Source organism: Tachypleus tridentatus, unplaced genomic scaffold (assembly GCF_004210375.1).
Source record: "Tachypleus tridentatus isolate NWPU-2018 unplaced genomic scaffold, ASM421037v1 Hic_cluster_2, whole genome shotgun sequence".
Taxonomy (NCBI): domain Eukaryota; kingdom Metazoa; phylum Arthropoda; class Merostomata; order Xiphosura; family Limulidae; genus Tachypleus; species Tachypleus tridentatus.
The window spans coordinates 27470832-27491173 of record NW_027467782.1 but is presented as its reverse complement, the minus strand read 5'-3'; the positions used below and the strand labels follow the sequence as shown (position 1 = coordinate 27491173).

Here is a 20342-nt window from a genome sequence, read left to right as displayed (position 1 = left end):
ATGATATTAGCAACACACCAGAAGGGCTAGTTTTGTTAAACTGAAAAATTATATGTTACACGCACACCAGGGAATAATATATGGGAGTCATGGAGTAAAACAGTTCGTAGCTTCTACCGTTGGCTCCTGTTGCTACTCAGGTTGTCAGTGTAATTAATGACAATGATATCCTTTCATTTCATCAACTACAAGTTTTACAAATTTCACGTACTAGCCTTACGTTCATTGAGGGATTGGCAGAATTTCTAAATCCCCAAAAACAGTCGCAACTTGCTAATTGTTTTTCCCTTACCTATCGGTTCTCTCGTATATCTCTTGTTCTTTGTTGAAATGTGTAATTGGGTAAAATGTAACGGACGTACTAAATAACACCCGCACGTTAACGTTACTCACGTTTTTATACTGCTGAAATTGTTTATTTCACTTCCAAGGAGATTCCATACGTTGAACCACGCACAAGACGTTAAAACTCCCACCAAGCAAACGATAAGAGAAACGTATAAATTTGAAACAAAACAAAAAAGACAGTGTTTAGTCTCTGAATATTTCACAATGTTGACGTACATTAACACATAAACATATTATCTGCTCACCTGACTGTTTATGCCCAGGACTACCAGCATGAAGAAGAATACAGTTGCCCATAGAGGTGAATTATGCAACTGTGAAACAACTTCAGAGTAGGTGATGAATGCCAACCCTGGACCTGAAGAAAATACATCATGTTAGATTATATCTAAACGAGGACCGTGTTTGTACTCTGAAAATAACACAGCAGGTCACTGTCTGATAATACTTAGTGTATATTAAGATGTTGATACACTGTAACTTAACAATAGACGTTTCATTTTAAATGTTTTAGAACCAAGATTAAAAAATATATATTTATAAAGTTGGTTCTGAAATATTCTGTTACACGTTGATTTTGTACAGAAACAGAATTTTTAGTGTTTATATAAACAACTGAAGCACTAGAAGACTGAATTATCTTACCGGACTTTACAACGTCAGCAACTTCAGTCCCGTTACCTTTCAAGTAGGCCATGTGTCTGAGGACGGAAAATACAACACTACCAGCAAATATACTGGTAGCAGGGTTAATAAGACAAAGAATATATCCGTCTCTAGAAATAAAGATAGAGAAACAATTATGAATGTGTGCAAAGTGTACAATAATATCCATGGAAACAGAAACACTGAAACAATAAGGAATACAGAGTATAGATAATTATTACATTATTGAACATTTTGTGCAAATCATTGTTAAATAATTAAATTAAAACATAAGAAAACATTTCTTAAGAGTTTGTTTGTTACCGGAAGAAGTTGTGGCTAAACTTGTTGTAACTTCCAAGAGTTACGACGGAACCGAAACCAACACCAAAGGTGAAAAACACTTGCGTTTCTGCTGTCACCCAGACCTAATAACATTAATACAATAAATTAATACTGATTACAAAGAGTTCACTTCTTTAAATTTAACACTAATTTAGTTTCGTTTCGTTTTGATTAAAGAATTATTAACTAGTATTAAAGCTTGATAGCAAATAAACGAAAAAAATTCGCTTGACAGTTACTGATTAACAATGACACTGTTTTCACTAAAGACGTAAATTACAGTTACATTAGATGGGAAGTTTTATTTGTTGCCCAGTCTGGTTGTTAGTGTTTGTCTTCTGCGTCAAGGGCATTAAAATGTACGGTTAATCCTACTATTCGTTGGTAAAAGAATATGCCATTGGTTCTGTCCAACAACCTTTAACATCTAACATTAATATTTACTGGTGTTTATATCGTATATGAATGTAATAATGATAACATTGGAATATTAATATCATAACAATAACACTTAAATCTCAATATAATAACAATAACATTTATATATGAATATAATGACAATAACATTTATATATGAATGTAATAACAAATACATTTGTATATGAATGTAATAGCAATAACATTTATATATGAATATAATGACAATAACATTTATATATGAATGTAATAGCAATAACATATATGAATATAATGACAATAACATTTATATATGAGTGTAATAGCAATAACATTTATATATGAATACAATAACAATAACATAAGTAAATGAATATAATAACAATAACATTAGTATATGAATGTAATAACAATAACATTAGTATATGAATATAATAACAATAACATTAGTATGTGAATATAATAACAATAACATTAGTATATGAATATAATAACAATAACATTAGTATGTGAATGTAATAACAATATCATAAACGAACCTTGGGATCCAAAAGTTTGTCAAATTGTGGACTAATGTAAAAAAGTAGTCCATCTCCAGCGCCCTCTAACGTCACTCCACGAATAAAAAGAACGATTAGAATGGCGTATGGAGTGACTGCTGACACCTCAATAATCTGCAAACAATGAACAAATAATAAAGTAAAACAGTCCGATGATATGAAATAATTAATGCCAGAAACATTAAAGATTATTGGATTAAATAAAAGGTGATGTTTTCTTATGATTACTGTAATTGTGTTTTATCGTTAGGCGATGTTTTCTTATAATTACTGTAATGGTGTTTTATGTCATTAGGTGATGTTTTCTTATGATTACTGTAATGGTGTTTTATGTCATTAGGTGATGTTTCCTTATAATTACTGTAATGGTGTTTTATGTCATTAGGTGATATTTTCTTATGATTACTGTCATGGTGTTTTATGTCATTAGGTGATGTTTCCTTATGGTTATTGTAATGGTGTTTTATGTCATTAGGTGATCTTTCCTTGTGATTACTGTAATGGTGTTTTATGTCATTAGATGATCTCTCCTAATGATTACTGTAATGGTGTTTTATGTCATTAGGTGATGTTTCCTTATGATTACTGTAATGGCGTTTGATGTCATTAAGTGATCTTTCCTTGTGATTACTGTAATGTTTTTTGTTACTATGTGATCTGTTCTTGTAATTACAAAAATGGTGTTTTATGTCATTAGGTGATGTTTCCTTATGGTTACTGTAACACTGTTTTATGCAATCTTTCCTTTCTTTCCAAGTTTTATTTTAGTTTAAATCTTACCTTGCCACTTCTCAGTAGACCTTTCCAGATGACGAAATAAACCACAAACCAGGCAAGTAACAAACACAAACTCAGTTCCACGTTCTCACCTCCCAAGTCATGTAATCCCGAAGTAATCTGTAATGTTCGACGCCTTCAAAAGAGTAATAAATACTGTTTTATTGAAATGTACTATTAAACCAATTTCAGTTAAGATTTCATAATTTTTAATTTTTGAGTATTAAATGATAAAACTGTCTACTATGGTATTGTAAGTACCTTTCAAGCCAATAATAGAAACAAGGAAGGTTATTTAAAAACCAATTATACCTAGAAATATATGTCCTAAAATTTATCTTACAAAATTAACAATAACAAGGTTAACTGGGTCACAAGGTACATGGTGCATCATAACTGGCACATGAGGTGTCCATTATTATTACAGTCATTGTTAGTTGAGTCTATTCCAAGATGTAGCTGCAGTAAGCATCATCTGTTTTGAACAGAATTTTGCACACTAATCTCATATTGTGAAAAGAAAGGGAAACAAATGCAATGGTAGTTTGTGAGAATAGTGACTCACATGCAAAATAATTTTGAAACACTATTTCTAAACTTCCCTAATTAAAACATGTGTACCTTTGGAGGAAGTGTACTTCCCCTAGAACAATTACCTTTTTACGTATAATGACTTTGAATGATGTGCTTGTATTTTAACCAACTTCTACAAAATATACGTATAACAAACATTATAACAGAATTAAAATTAAACAGTTATTTTGAATTATCAATCTTATTTCTAAACCATGAGTCACAACAAATAATGTAAGTGGCCATTGCATTATGTTGTCAGATAAAATCCAGACACTGATGTCAGACTAGTCATCAGGTATGTAAAATCATTTAAGGGTTAGAATTTGAGTGCTTAGAAACGTAATATCTCAACTCCTACTGCCTTTCATAGGGCTGCAGCCAATTGTGAGAAGGCAGTTATGCTTAATATTCAGATACAACCTTAAAAGCATCCTAAAAATTCTAAAAGTTAAAACTTCCAACCTCCACTCTTTTATTTAAAAATGATATTAAACTTAATTTAATCAAATTTAATATTAAACTTTTAATAGAAAGATGTTTAAATTTAAAATTTAACAATTATTTTACAAATATTTAAATTTTCTATCATTTATATAAAAAACTTCTATTATTATTAATTTTAGCTGTTAACATATTTATTAAAAGAAGTATCTTACATTCTCATACAAATTATCAAAAGTAATCATTTTTTTATATTTTTACATTGTTAGTAGCTATTAAGCACAAAGTTACACATTGAGATATCTGTTACTTGCATTATAAGTCTTCAGACAAACCATTATGCCACTTGGAAGCCACCTTTACTTTTTTCTTTTTTTTTTTACTATTACGAGTATTTATTTCAATTAAAATTCTAATACAAATAATTTTATTTAAAATCAGTAGTTTTGTTTTGAAAATCATTGTATAATTCATAAGAATAAAAGTTTCTTCTTCAAAATATTTTCCTCTTTTTTATTAGTAGATTTACATTGTATAATTTTCCAAGATAGTTATTTTGACATCAGTAAATGAATGTTTGTTAATGGAATCTATTTCAATAGAATTGGAAAGATCTTTATTACTCTGAGATTTTCCTAGATTGAAACTTAAATGTAAAGGATTAGTTGTTTGTTCTACACACTTAAACCACATATATTATAAGTTAGTAAATAAATTATATTATCATTTTACACAGTGGTATATCTTAAAATCCATTGTGGCTGGACAAGTTAAACATCTTAGACTATCGACAATATATATTTCATAAATTAAAGTAGAAAATATAAATTACCGGTAAACTGTTAAGTGGACTAAAAACCAGTGTACAAATGTGGAAAATGAATAAAAATAAAATTGTGTTGATAGAAAATAGTTATTTAATTGTACTCCCATTGTAATATATATATATACATAGAAAACAATATTTTGAGAACACTAGATCCAAATACGACTCATTTATTGATCGAAAATAACAGATTCATCTGAAAAATAAAAAAATTAAACCTACTCCCAGAATTTGGTTACAGGTGATTTTGCTTCGGTGGCTGTAATTTTGAGATTCGTGATGTTGGTTCCCTCTTTCATACAGTATTTTGTGTTCTACAAATTACCACACGATTCCCAAGGCAGTTGTGGCGTCATTGAAAACACGAAGTAGAATAAAGTCCAAGCTATTATCACCACGTGGTAGATATTAGAGAGACAAATGATGACCATTGAAGCAAATCCAATTCCTAGTAAAAGTATAGATTTCATAATATAAGAACTGTTGACATATTTGAGACACAAGTATGAGTTATATATATCCGGAAAAGGTGAAAAATACTAAGGCGCTAGAAGTAAACAACAATAGCTACCTTTACAGATAGAAATCAAATTCCAGAACCCGATACCACCAATGCTGAGGTACTAACCAATGGCCACTTCCAGGAAGAATAGAGGAGCAGCACACAAGACTAAACAGATGAGGTAGGGAAACAAAAATGCCCCTAAATAACAAACAACAACATATAATCTATCAGAACCATCGATTTAACATTTAGTAAGGTAAAGGTTTCATGTATATTATGTTGGATTAAACCACAAGACACATACCTCCACCATTTTCATAACACAAGTATGGAAATCGCCATACGTTGCCAAGACTGACAGCGTAGCTTATGCAGCTGAAAATAAAGCCCAGTTTTCCTACCCATTCCCCACGTTCTGGTTCGTTCTTTTTATCTGACTTTCTTACCGACTGGTCATCAGTTGTTGTGATATTTTCACCCCTTTTTCTACACTGACGATTTCTGATTTTTCATTTTTGGGAGCCATTTCTTGAATAAAGTCACAAATTTTCTACATTTTAATAAAAATTGAAACTGTAAAAAAACAAGAGCATAATAATGTATTGTATTTACTAAAAAATATTACATGAAGATAAACGTAATTATTATAAGAAATAATTAATTAATAGATTTTATTTGTATCACAGTTAGTACTTAAGAATGCTAACATAGTATTGGTGATATTAAATATGTATATATATATCATCAGAGAAATTACGTACAACTATACTGATGGAGGCATTACTTAATATCATATAGAGGTATCTATATTTTATCAGAAATATTACTTATGCAGAATTATATATTATTATAAATATACGTAACTAATGCCAATAATAATGCAATAATTCACAGCCGTCGGCCAAGATACACCACTGATATACATTGTGTAATATTTATCAAAACATAAAAATATCCAAAAAATCACGAAAAATGTGTGACGTAACTAAAACTAACATTTAACCTAATAGATAACACTAAATTAACACCCTTTGGTATTTACTACCCGACTCTGCACGGCAATTATAAGCGGTATACTTCCAAGATGTTTAACGTACGCTAATAGGTCGTACTGGCTTTGTCGCACCAATCAGTATTGACACAGTCACTGTGGTCAACCATAGCTGTATCTTATGTAAATGACATCTTCTGTCACTGCGTTTATAAAATTGCAGTAATTATATATTTGTAATTGATGAGATTCAAACACTTGTAAACTGAACACTATTTTTAATGATTCACTGAAGACTAGTTTATCTCTGGTAAATGCAATACTGCTGTATATACCTCTATATCACCAGATATAGAGAAGTCGGTTTTTTAAATTGATAATGATCAAATTTTTATTTCCTTTCATAGTGAGGTGTCGAAGCAGAGGCATGGGTAGAAATAGGCACGTTCCCAGATTCTATTTGACCGTGCCCGTAATTCCTAGTTGGCGTCTTGAAAAATAAAAATTGAAAATCATGATCGACAAATTGAAACGTCAAAAATTTCTGAAGATACATATGGGTCCGTTCTAGAAATCTTCTAGACACCTAGTGATACCTGTCCAGTCTATCCATTAGTTAGTCTGATTAGTTAATATAAATGTCACAACCTAATTCATTATTGAGTCTGATCAGTTAATATAATAGTCCCATCCTATCTATTAGGGTCTGATTGATCAATATAATGACACAAACCTATCCAATTGTGAGTCTGATCAGTTAACATAATAGTCCTGATATATTACTGAGTAATTAGTTACCATAACAGTCCTGATGTATTGCTAAGTATTTCTAATCAGTTAACATAATAGTTCTGATCTATCCCTAAATCAGCGGGAGCTTCACGCAATTGTACAGATTGCGTAATGTTGTCAAATATGCATATCATTTAGTAGTTGGCGCGACCTGTGATACTAATCTTATTAGAATCGACGTGTTTTGTAACATCATGAAAATATGAAAGTTGTATGTTCATATTGTATGTTGCGTCAGTTAAATGGCGCAGATAACCTGGTTATTTTTATGATGAAACAGAAGTCTTATAAATGTATGGAAAATAAACAAGTACTTCGTAGGAAAGACCAAAGGTGGTGAGGTAAGAAAGAAACCCGCGAAGTACAAACTAACAATATCAAATCAGAGATCTAACTTGGAATGAATTCATAAAATACAAACGACTTTTGTATACTCTCGTGATATTATACCTCAGTGTCATATTCTTGTAATTAAACATTAGTGGACAATGTTTGTATGTGAAATGATTGGTAAAACCGCAAACGTATTTCTAATTTTGAACAACTTTTTTATGCTGTGTTATGATTATGTTGAGAATTTTAAGAATAACTAAAGAGGTTGATACTTTATTTTAACAATAAAGGGGTGGTAGTTAGTGTTTATAAGGGTGAATCCAATTCTTAATGTATTAGTTCAAGCGCCGATATTTGAAAGTGTAAGAGCTTTGTTTGTTTGTTTTGTTTTGAATTTCGCACAAAGCTACTTGAGGGCTATCTGTGCTACCCGTCCCTTATTTAGCAGTGTAAGACGAGAGGGAAGACAACTAGTCATCACCACCCACCGCCAACTCTTGGGCTACTCTTTTACCAACGAATAGTGGGATTGACCGTCACATTATAACGCCCCCACAGCTGAAAGGGCGAGCATGTTTGGCGCGACCTTCAGTATTACGAGTCGCACGCCTTAACACGCTTGGTCATGCCGGGCCGTATAATGCTAATTTCTAACATATCACTGGATACATGTGACTTACTTTTGATAAGGGTAAAGGTAACTCATAAATGAAAAGCTACGTTTAGGGTCGATAAAGATAAATCTGAATTGAAACGTAATGACGAGGCAAGCGAATTTTTGTAGTTAATCTGATCCTTGATGAAGACTTGGAGAAAACTGATATTTAGTGTTGATAGTGGTTAGATTGGTTTGTAACATACTAAGAGGTTGAGTTTGAAGGTTTATAAAGGAGGGAACTCATTTTAATATGTATAAGATGTCGCTTAACAATTTTACTAAGAGATAAGATGTTTCTTTAGGTGCTGATGGTACAACTAGAAGCTTTAGAAACTGAGACACTTAAAACAAAAACATACAGAATACTAGTAAAGAATTCAGGTTTCAAAGTGAAGACGTAAGTCATCCTTTTTACTATTTTGAGCTACAGCACACGAACGATATTCACGTCACAAAGGTTCTCATGCCACGTGTGGCATTGAACTTTTCTTTCACGTGGAAACAGACTCAGCTAGTTCACAATTTACTGTACACATATGTGAAATCAGATAGACCGACGGATAACGCTGAGGAAGGTCTAAGAAAGCGTTTTAAGCCAAATAGTTAACTTTTATGCTCGAGGTAAACTGTCTGACGGTGGAAACAATAAACAAAAACAAACAAGTACACGAGAAGAGTTCAAGATAGAACTAAACATCGACCAACTGCTCGAAGCAACACAAATTGTTTGAACTCAACAATAATACTGTGAGCGAAACTAACAGCGAATCATTCAGGTATTTATTAGCGCCTTCTAGTGATAAAGTCCGATTTTCTGTAAATATTTATCTATGCACATTTCGAGAAGTTGCATTTATAATGGTTACTTTATATAACTGCTTTAAGGTATTCACGTATTTCAACAGAGTACAGTGCGATAATAATTATAAAAACTATGACAGTCCGTCTATGTCAATAACAGATTTTTTTTTTTACTTTGTTATAAATTGGTCTTTTACAATACAGGAGTGTGTATGTGTTTTCCTATAGCAAAGCTACATCGTGCTATCTGCTGTGTCCACCTAGTGGAATCGAACCTCTTATTTTAGCGTTGTAAGTCTAAAGACTTACTGCTGTCCCAGATGGGGGATTATACATACATTATTCAGATACAAATATAAGATAGATACAAAATAAAAATGTTTATTTTATAGTAGAATGAACCATCCTCACACTTAGAGTTGAAAGTCAAGAATGGACATCACTCTTATTAATATTTAACAATTCATTGCGTAAACAGTGTACTGTATGTTAAGTAATTGTGTGCAACATACTGTAAGCCTTATTAGTATCAAATAATACATGATGTTAAAAGTGTATTATGCGTGAATTATTCTTGTCAAAGTATAAACCTTATTCATATCTAATAATACACGGTGTTAACAATGTGCTGTGTTAAGTAATCTTGTAAAAAATACTATAAACCTAGTAATATTTAATAATACATCGTGTTAACAGTGTGCTACGTGTTCACTATTCTTGTGAAACATGCTATAAATCTTTTTAATATATAGAAATAGATGCTGCTAAAAATGTGCTATCTAACCTATAAACAGAAATATTAAGTTATAAAAATACACGATTTAAATCTGTGATAGTTTATTAATTTTTAAGCAGTACTGTCAATGACGAAAGTATAAATTTGACTACAGAAGCTATGAATAAAACCAAACATGAAAGTCGTCAAGGGCAATATAAAGTACGCGTAAAAACGTTTAATCCAGTTTATTTTAGTAGAGTCAGACTGTACAGTTATTTCTGGTCAAATGCCAAGGACTGCTGGCCAAGATTAATTTATCGATTTTTTCCTTGGTACTCAGTGTCTTAAGGCCATTGACTACAGAGTTTAATAGTTTCTTGTCTATGACAAAACTCGTTTAATTCGCATGATTTTCATTAAAAGTGATTTTAAAGAGCTTTGGAAAAATGCTTTTTGATTAAAAATTATTAGAGAAAGATAGTTAGAAATATTATATCCTAACGATATTAAGTAAGGAATAATGTTATTAATATCATAATTATATATCGTTATCCTTGACCCTTCTCTTTCTGGGGCGAAGGTATTACAATCGGGTCCGTGTGTGTGTATCTGTATTTTTCTAAAACTAATAGAAAGATAAAACAAGCTGACAAATCAGTTTGGGACAGCCCCTCTTAAATTTAATCACATAAAAATCAAGATCAAGATTCTGGATAACTTCGAAGTTGTTGTTTTTTTAATAATTGGAAGATAGGATATTTTTGCAACTTGGGGTTAATAACTTTGTGAAGTGTGATCGAATTTGTATCAAATTTCATCAGTACATTATGGCTGAGAATCATCATCACACTACAAGTGATGCATGATTATGGATTTTAGAAGGATTTTCTGAGTTTTCAAAATCCCGGAAAGGGATGGGGGAGTGCAATTTCTTTAATTGCTATTCTTTTAATTTAGGCTCTACGCTAGTACAGCGGTATGTCTCCGGATTTACAACGCTAAAATCAGGTGTTCGTTTGCCGTCGGTGGGCTCAGCAGATCGCCCGATGTGATTTTGCTATAGGAAAACACACATTTTAATTTAGTTTACAAAAATACATTATAATATACCTTTAAATGTCTATAAATGCATTAGTTCTAACTGTTGTCTTTCCCCAAGTGACTCTGCGGTATGTCTGGTAGATTATAACGTAGAAAACCGAGGTTCGATATCCGCTTGGCCACTGTGTAGTTTTGTATGCTTAATAGCAAATAAATATAATTACTTGTAGATTTAGAATTTAGCTATCTGCAGGTCGTTACATGTATCTCACGTGCGTCATGACACAGTTACCTAATTCCCTGCGATGTCTGTCCACAATTTCATTCTTTATCAAAGAGGTATTGCATCTGCTAAAGTAGACTTACGTCTGGGTATAAACAATCTATCAGGCGAACTTAGTAATATCCCTGTTGGAAACTTTCTTTGTAGAGACGTAATAAAGAGAAGTAAGCTATCTTACAGGGACTAAATCTTCAGAACACAAGTACTTAAAAACCGAAAATTGGAATACGTGTGGAGCAACTTCCGAAATAATTTCTAAGAAAACCAATGTGATAAGTGGAATGGAAAAAAACAAATTTATTGTAGAATTAGAAGCACGTGATGATATTATACTTACAGCGATAATGATATGATCTGATATGCACGAGAACCTATGCATCACACTCTATTGATACTAAAGAACTGTTAATTTGTTTGTTTGTTTTGAATTTTGCGCAAAGCTACGCGAGGGCTATCTGTGCTAGCCGTTTCTAATTTAGCAGTGTAAGGCTAGAGGGAAAGCAACTAATCATCACCACCCACCGCCATCTCTTGGGCTACTCTTTTAACAATGAATAGTGGGATTGACCGTCACATTATGACATATCCGCAGCTGAAAGGGCAAGCATGTTTGATGTCGACCGAGATTCGAACTCGTGACCCTCAGATTACGAGTCGAATGCCTTAACCATCTGGCTATGTCGGGCCGACTAACGAATCAGAAGAGGTGAAAAATGTATCAATAGAAAAAACACGTATTATCAAACAAATCAAAATAATTATTTTTTATTCGAGGATGGTCACGTAAAAAACAGTATTTAAGAATATTTTGGATGTTCGCGCCCGCGTCGCGCTAAACATGCTCGCCCTCCCAACCGTGGGGGTGTATAATGTGACGGTCAATCCCACTATTCGTTGGTAAAAAAGTAGCCCAAGAGTTGGCGGTGGGTGGTGATGACTAGCTGCCTTCCCTCTAGTCTTACACTGCTAAATTAGGGACGGCTAGCACAGATAGCCCTCGAGTAGCTTTGTGCGAAATTCCAAAAACAAACAAACAAACAGAATATTTTGGTATGTTTCGGACTATAAACAATTTAAAATTGTAAGTCACAGTTTGAAATTGCATATACTATGACAGTTTCCTTAGGATATCTATTCCTTGCTCATAAGGCAAATAAATGAATAGGAAAACAAAACTCGGTCATAATATCCTTACGTATTTAGAAGTTAATTAAGTTAATGGCCATTTTGGCCAACTGACCACTGAACACAGATACATATATATATATACTAGCCACTGATGAATGTGTGTGTGTGTTTTAACATTCATCCCCCAGCGTATGTTAACTGCAATTCGCCCGACAGTATACATGGTTTGTATCAAATACAACAGCCCTGAAACAGGACACACTTTTAAGTTCATATGAATTTTTCGTTTAATAAGTTAATATGAATAAACTTCTGTATACCAGAGACTATTATGTGTGTGTGTGTATATATATATTTATATATGTTTATGGCTTAAACATTTATGGTTATAATATATATATAATTGTTTATACAAAAGGCTGCATACATATGTTTTTGTCTATACCACAAACCTTTTGGTCTTTATATATGCAAAAACGGCTCGTTTGGGTTGAGAAAATATTTTACATAAAAGAGCGAACAACATTTCGACCTCCTTCGGTCATCGTCAAGTTCACAAAGAAAGAGGTAACTGACCGGAAGCTGACCACATGTTTGGAAAGGGTTGTGTCACTGAGTGTCGGAATGTAGAGGGCGGTGTTAGATGTTTGAATATATAATTTTATTTATTTTATTATATTAATATAGGTATAAAGGCGTTCCTTTATATTGGTTTATTTTGGGTTTAAGTTGTTGTATAAGTAAGGCTTCTTTAATTTTGCGTTTGTTTATGTTTGTTTCTTTATTTTGTATTTGAGTGTTTTCTATGGTTATGTTGTGTTTATTTGACTTGCAGTGTTCGAAAACGTGTGAAGGCGACTATTTATGCCGCCATAAAACTATGCTCACCAGATAAAATTAACGACGAATTCGACAAAATAAAACAATACTTCATCAACATCAATAAGTTTCCTCCACAAACCGTAGAAAACATTATACGCACACACCTACACAGAAAGCAAAATCAACCAACTAAAGTAAATATATCTCACGAATCAAAAAATCACGAAACCATATACTGCTGTATACCATATGTTCCTGACATCAGCAAACAAATAACCAACATTTGGCAAAATTAGTAACAAAATATGACATTCCAGTTAATACCAAATTTATTCAAAACCCGGCACAAAACTGAGGTCTATACTATGTAAAACTACACTGACAAACACCACACCAACATTATTTATAAAATACAATGTGATAACTGCCACGACTTCTATATTGAGAAACAAGTAGAAAATGGAAACCAGATTCAAAGAACATAAAAGTCACCTTCACACGTTTTCGAACACTGCAAGTCAAATAAACACAACATAACCATAGAAAACACTCAAATACTAAATAAAGAAACAAACATAAACAAACGTAAAATTAAAGAAGCCTTACTTATACAACAATTTAAACCCAAAATAAACCAATATAAAGGAACGCCTTTATACCTATATTAATATAATAAAATAAATAAAATTATATATTCAAACATCTAATACCGCCCTCTACATTTCGACACACAGTTACACAACCCCTTTCAAACATGTGGTCAGCTTCCGGTCAGTTACCTCTTTCTTTGTGAACCTGACGATGACCGAAGAAGGTCGAAACGTTGTTCGCTCTTCTATGTAAAATATTTTCTCAACCCAAATGGGTTATAGATTAGCAAAGGTTATCTGCTGCCATCTACCGGCAAATATGCAAATTTCCCGTGTTCACAACTTCATTCAGCTGTCTGTCACGTCACCCTAAGGATGAAGGTCGTTGTTTACGACATTGGTAACTACATTGACCATTTTCGTGTTCATTGATTCGTGTTCTCCTTGGTGTATTTAGTAAATCCCCAAACTAATATTGCTATAATACCAATGTAATTCATTTTTTACAAATAATAGTATGCTAAGGAAATTTATGATGCGTTTATGTTCAAATAAATTGTTAATGTTATTGATTATTAAATAAATATAATTGTTACTGTACTTCATTCTGAGTTCTGTGACTTCAGTATCAGTTTGTAATATTTTTAGAAGTGTTCCTACTTTTTAATAGGGCCCGGCATGGCCAGGTGGTGGAGACACTCGACTCGTAATTCGAGGGGAGCGATTTCAAATCCCCTTCACACCAAACATGCTCGCCCTTTCAGACATGGGGGCGTTATAATGTGACGGTTTATTCCACTATTCGTTGGTAAAATAGTTGGTGGTGGGTGGTGATGACTAGTTGACTTCCATTTAGTCTTACACTGCTAAATTAGGAACGGTTAGCGCAGATAGCTTTCATGTGGCTTTGCGCGAAATTAAAAAAAAACTACTTTTGATTTATACCTCAAATTGATGTGATAGAAAAGTTTGTAGTCTGAAGAATAAAACCATACATGCGATAAACTCCAACATTTGCTATTAAAAACTAACTTAGAATAAACCTGAATCTAGTTTCAAACTATTCTAACTAAACGCTTCATAACTCGTGCATTCTATGAAACTTATTACTTCTTACGAAGGTTGGTAACATTATTCTGCCTTTCATTATTTTCTTCTCTTATAATAGCTTTTATACTCAGCGATATAATATTTACAAATCAGGGGTTCGATTCCCCTTGGTAGACTCAGCAGATAGCCCGATGTGGCTTTGCTATAAGGTAACACACACACAATATTTACAAAAGAGCGAACAAGAAGTAAATATTATATTAAATGTAACATCAGAAAAATAAGGAAAAGATTAAAATATGATAGTGCAAACAAGAATCTGCATAATGTTATTCATATTTAAAACAACTATAGACGAAAATAAGTTAAGTATCTGGTTAATCTTAAATCTTAATTAGAAATTAATAAAAGTGCCTTAGGCATCGGTTCACTTTACTTACCGTGATGTTATGGTTTTGAAATACTTCTCTTTCGCTGTTTTTATATATAGATGTGGTATAAATATTTAAATACGCCAGCTTATAACCCTATGAAATATGTTTCGTAGATAACTTGGTTAGCTAGCTCAACTTAGACAAGGACCCGGCATGGCCAGGTGGCTAAGGCACTCGACTCGTATTCCGAAGGTCGCAGGTTTGAGTCCCCATCACATCTAACATGCTCGCCATTTTCAGCCGTGGGGGTGTTATATTGTGACGGTCAATCTCACTATTCGTTAGTAAAAGAGTAACCCAAGAGTTGGCAGTGGGTGGTAATGACTAGCTGCCTCCTTTCTACTCTTACACTACTAAATTGGGAGGGCCTGGCATGGCCTAGCGCGTAAGGCGTGCGACTCGTAATCCGAGGGTCGCGGGTCGCGCCAAAACATGCTCGCCCTCCCAGCCGTGGGGCGCTATAATGTGACGGTCAATCCCATTATTCGTTGGTAAAAGAGTAGCCCAAGAGTTGGCGGTGGGTGGTGATGACTAGCTGCCTTCCCTGTAGTCTTACACTGGTAAATTATGGACGGCTAGCACAGATAGCCCTCGAGTAGCTTTGTGCGAAATTCCAAAACAAACTAGCTAAAGATAATTGTTAAAGAATCCAAAATTGTATAAAGGATATAAAATAAACAATCTCGCTCTTTCTTTTATTGTTATATTCCCAATGACCTCATTATTTTATAATCTGTTTTGTTAAACATAACAACAAATTAATTTAAATGATTAAGTACTTGTGTCTTTAAACTAAAACTGAAAACCTATAAAAAAACAGTGGAAATAAGTCCTATTTCAAGGTATGTTTTGTCTCTCTTCTTGATTCAAAATAACGAAGTAATACATTTTCTGACAATTCATGGTTACCATATAAACATCGAATGAACCAACACTATTGATGATTGTACACACCGACTCATACTGATCAAGCTTGAGTTCGATAAACGATTAAACCTTTTAAAAAATGTTCCAGATTTCGCTTTATTAAAGGCTCAAGAAGTTAATTTTGAAAAAAAGATTGTATCATTTCTTTCTGTGTAAATGTTACACAGCACTCTATATGTTTGCCTTAGGCCTGCACTCTTAACATTAACCATATTAACCACAAAAGATATTTCAACCCCTACATGAAAAGTATGATGAATTGTTGTTGTTTTTTTGACATACTGATCACATATGTTTACAAAATGGAACTATTTTCCATACAGTGAATGTTATGTAGCTGTAGTACTTATAAGACAGTGCAAGAAAGAAATATTACAAACAAAGTCTGGTGTTATACCACTGCAAGTTTCTTGTTGATGATAACCTATACTCATCGTTTCAAGTAAAATTTGAGTTTACCACAAAAACTTTGTTTTATTTATAAACATACATATATAAGTAGCGGTGGGTGGTGATGACTAGTTGCCTTCTCTCTAGTCTTACACTGCTAAATTAAGGACGGCCAGCACACATAGCCCTCGAGTAGCTTTGCGCGTAATTCAAAAAACAAACAAACAATCTAGCTGAGTATCCACGAGCGCAAATGACGTCGGATTCTAAACATTTATATTAGATACATACAAAATAGGCCCACTTTTGTATGCAAATTGTATTAAATAGGCTATGTTGATATTGAATTATACCAAATACGTTTGCTTGGGAAATACTTTGATATAATAAAATGTATTCATTGGGCATTTAATGCCCTGGAGGTTTCGGTGCTGGACTCTCAATCCGAAACGCTATGTCAATCAAAACTCACGCTATCAGCTTTTGGGGTGTTACAAAATTATGGTCAACTCTGTCATTAGTCGGTAGGTAGCCTGTGAGTTGACCATAAGCATAAAACAGTTTGTTTTAACATTTGTAATTTTTACATTTGTTGAAAGACAAAAGTTCGATAATTTATTTATTATTCCAGCATTATCTGAAGAGGAGAAATCCAATAAATGTTTAAATATAACATAAAAGTTCATTTGTTAATATTTGTAGTACTATAACAAATGTTATGAAAATAATAAAACTGTACAGTGCTTATCAAACAAAAATAAATAATACATACTCGGCGATGGATTAATCCAAAAGAAAGAGAGAAACATTTAGGCTAATTTTAGGTCTAATTTACCCTTCAAATAATATTATTAACTCTTGAAACACACAAATTACCCTACAGTGTTTACGTTTTATCGAACTTTTCTCACATAACGTTATGGTTAAGGGGAAATGTGGGTTTTCATTTAGCAAAACCACTTGCGGCTATCTGTTAATTCTACCAAGTTGAATCGAACCCATGATTGTAGCGTTGGAAATCTGTAGACTTATCTCTGTACTAGCGAGAGACTGATGGTTAAGCTAATACTCGCTGATTGAATGCTGATCTTGGTGGAAGAAGCTTGCATTTTATAAATCTAACAACATATATTTATGGTATGAATGCGTTTTCCAAAACGTTTTCATTATAATGTATTATTGTCATAATACATTAGTATTAGGCCTATTGTAGATTTTGTCACTTCACTATTTATCATGTCTCTTAAGGTTTGTAAAATTATTATACACTATTCTTCAAAATCCCTAAGGTTCTAGGTTTTAAAAAAAAATATAGTTAATAATATAGTAGGCTTCCAGTTAATGTTTCATGATAAGAATAACTGAAGAAACATTTTTGTTTTTGACCAACGTCCCCAAGAAATATAGGAATTTGACTCTAAACCGTCAGAAGAGGCTTATCCCCACTCTTACGTTTTATGTAAGTCATTATCTGTTGTTGAATATTGTTATGTTGAAATTGAATATTTTCATTTTTATCATCATTCAAGCAGTTCTTATAAGACGGGATTGTTGGAAACCTTCGTTCAATGTCGACAACAACACCAACCTTGAGCAAATCTCCTGGTGATGTACAAGTATTTATACCCTGTTTTGAATATGTTTACTATTTATCTCTACCATAAATTCTTGGTGACATTTAATTAAACATTTGGAATGTACCAAGCTTACAAGAATAAATTTTGGATATTGAAATTTTTATTTAATATTGCCTTGAGTGATAGAAAATTATTTTTAATCTATGTTGTTTAAATACCCTTAAACAAAGGGTTTTTATTTTAAAATCATGGTAACAATCTATATATCCGATCATCTTTTCTCAGTTTCGAGAATCCACGGCTGAAACGTAGAGAGTTGCAAGTGAAAATGACGTATAAAATTGACCCAGTCTTAGGTCCATAAAAACGAGAAAATTACCAACATTTCCTCAAAGCACGTGACCGAATGGAGAGGCTATATGTTCTACAGTAAGTGACACATATTCAATGAAAATGTGTATTGACAGCAAAGTTCACACCTTTCATCATTCTATTGCCGTTAATATGTTTAAGATTTGATATAAGTCGCAAACCTATGTTCTTGTAATATATGCTGGGTGAAAGTTACAGTGGTAATGATAAGGTACTATGTCTGTATGCACTGCATGCCAAATAAGGTATGATTTCACCAAGACAACACATTCAGCCCACGTTTAAATGAACACGAGAGGCCCTTTATAACATGTATTCACAAATTGAAATTAATTTGCAGACATCTTCCGTGAACTTCTGTATTAATGAACTGTTAAAATGAACTCTCGAAAGTCGTTATCTGTAGATGTTTGATAAATATTGAAAGAAAGATAAAGTGGAAAAGGGATAACTTTGTGTATTAGAAAGTGCGCTGCATAGAAACAGCGACTTATGAATGACACCACCAGTAGTTAAAGAAGAGGCAGTATCTAGACATTCATCCTTGTGTAGTTACCATAGATTGTGTATTACGTTTATACTCATATAAGAAATGAATATATATTTATTTCACGCCCTAACAACCAGAAACAGCCTCGAGGGAAAAATTGTACCACTGAATTAAAATAATGTGGAAAATAAACATTCATTTGTATTTCCAAACATTAAAAACTTCATATTAATATCAATCAACATCTTTTTAATTTATTCCATTTTGTACATCTAAATGAAAGTTATGAATTTTTATTTTAGTTTTAAAGTACAGTTCCAACGCAATTAGTAATGGTTGTGAATATATTTATTTATATGAGTGTTACATGGCACCCTTAGCCACAAAGCAGGAAAAGCACAATAATTTAAAATAAAATTGAAACAATTTGCTCTTCTAACTTGAGTAAAACGCATTTTTATTGATTTTAGCCAATCGTTCTTTCACAATCTCGGTTACCGTGATGTATACCATTGCCACTACTTACCTTCCAAATGCCATAGTTTACTGATGAAAACGCGTCATGTAAGTTTTCAATTATTTCTAACTGTTTAAATCACAGAGGGATTTATTTCAGTAAGGATATGATTTTAGGTATAAACTGAGAAGTACAAGCTCAACTGATGATACGATATTAGAAGAAAAGATGTTTGTGAACAATTTCTGTAGCAACTATAGAACTTTTTTAATTTTGAAAAGAATGATTTATCATTTTGTATGTTATTTGAATTACGAGGCTGAATTATGATAAGAGAATACATATTATTTTATGGAACAAGATAATGTATGGTTAGATAAGTCATTTCACTTTCGAACAAACGAAGTTTCTTATTGCCATCAAGGCCTTTCCTTTCTTAAAACCCTGTATGTCCTGAATAGCACAGTGCAGAGGCAAACCGTGTACTTCGTTTTCGAATCAAAACAAAAACAAAATTTGTAGTTTGAAAAATATACAATAATCGGAACGTTTTTAAAACGATTTAGGAATAAATAAAATCAGTATTTTAAATCTACAACAAAAACAAGCATATTTAATTGTTTCTTAAAATAAGTACAGTGAAATGTTTTGAAAATTTCATAGTTAAGAATCTATGTTAATATCACATATATACGTTGGTATAAAATTAAGGTAGAAGGTTTGCTTAAGTTAAATATCTTACAGAAAGTAATTATTTACAACATAACTATTATATTTAATAGTTTTATAGAATTCAATAAACCACACAAGTACGTCTAATAGACACACCAGGGTCTTGAAGAAGTATTTAAATAATTTAAGTAGTTAATTCTCCTTATCACAATCCAAAGATTATCTACAACTTCAACGAGGGGAGGAAATTAACGCTCAGTGACTCCTCTTCGTCTCTTTAGATATACATAAACAGTTTTATACATCTAATGTCTTTTGTCCATAATATTAAGAAGCGAAAACTCTCACGCCCACTGTTTTTTGTTGTACTATAATCCTATGTAAGTTAGGAAAACAT

General features: G+C 32.5%; 1 protein-coding gene and 1 long non-coding RNA gene across 2 annotated transcripts in view; one reads left to right on the top strand and one right to left on the bottom strand.

Annotated features, from left to right (window-relative positions):
• The window catches only part of LOC143242247 (anoctamin-2-like), a 36888-nt gene extending 28647 nt beyond the window's left edge, over positions 1-8241 (bottom strand). Inside the window, exons 1-7 of the mRNA XM_076485618.1 lie at positions 8216-8241; positions 5543-5617; positions 3075-3207; positions 2274-2408; positions 1318-1421; positions 994-1124; positions 594-706 (exon numbers count right to left, since the gene is read on the bottom strand). Coding sequence (XP_076341733.1) covers positions 594-706; positions 994-1124; positions 1318-1421; positions 2274-2408; positions 3075-3207; positions 5543-5617; positions 8216-8241 — 717 coding nt within the window. The remainder of the gene's footprint in view (positions 1-593; positions 707-993; positions 1125-1317; positions 1422-2273; positions 2409-3074; positions 3208-5542; positions 5618-8215) is intronic.
• Positions 8242-8574: 333 nt separating this feature from the next.
• On the top strand, positions 8575-19721 carry LOC143242637 (uncharacterized). The gene is made up of 4 exons (XR_013023026.1): positions 8575-8969; positions 17907-17993; positions 18240-18383; positions 19287-19721. It is a non-coding gene; the product is annotated as an uncharacterized LOC143242637 (long non-coding RNA).
• The last annotated feature ends 621 nt before the right edge of the window (positions 19722-20342 follow it).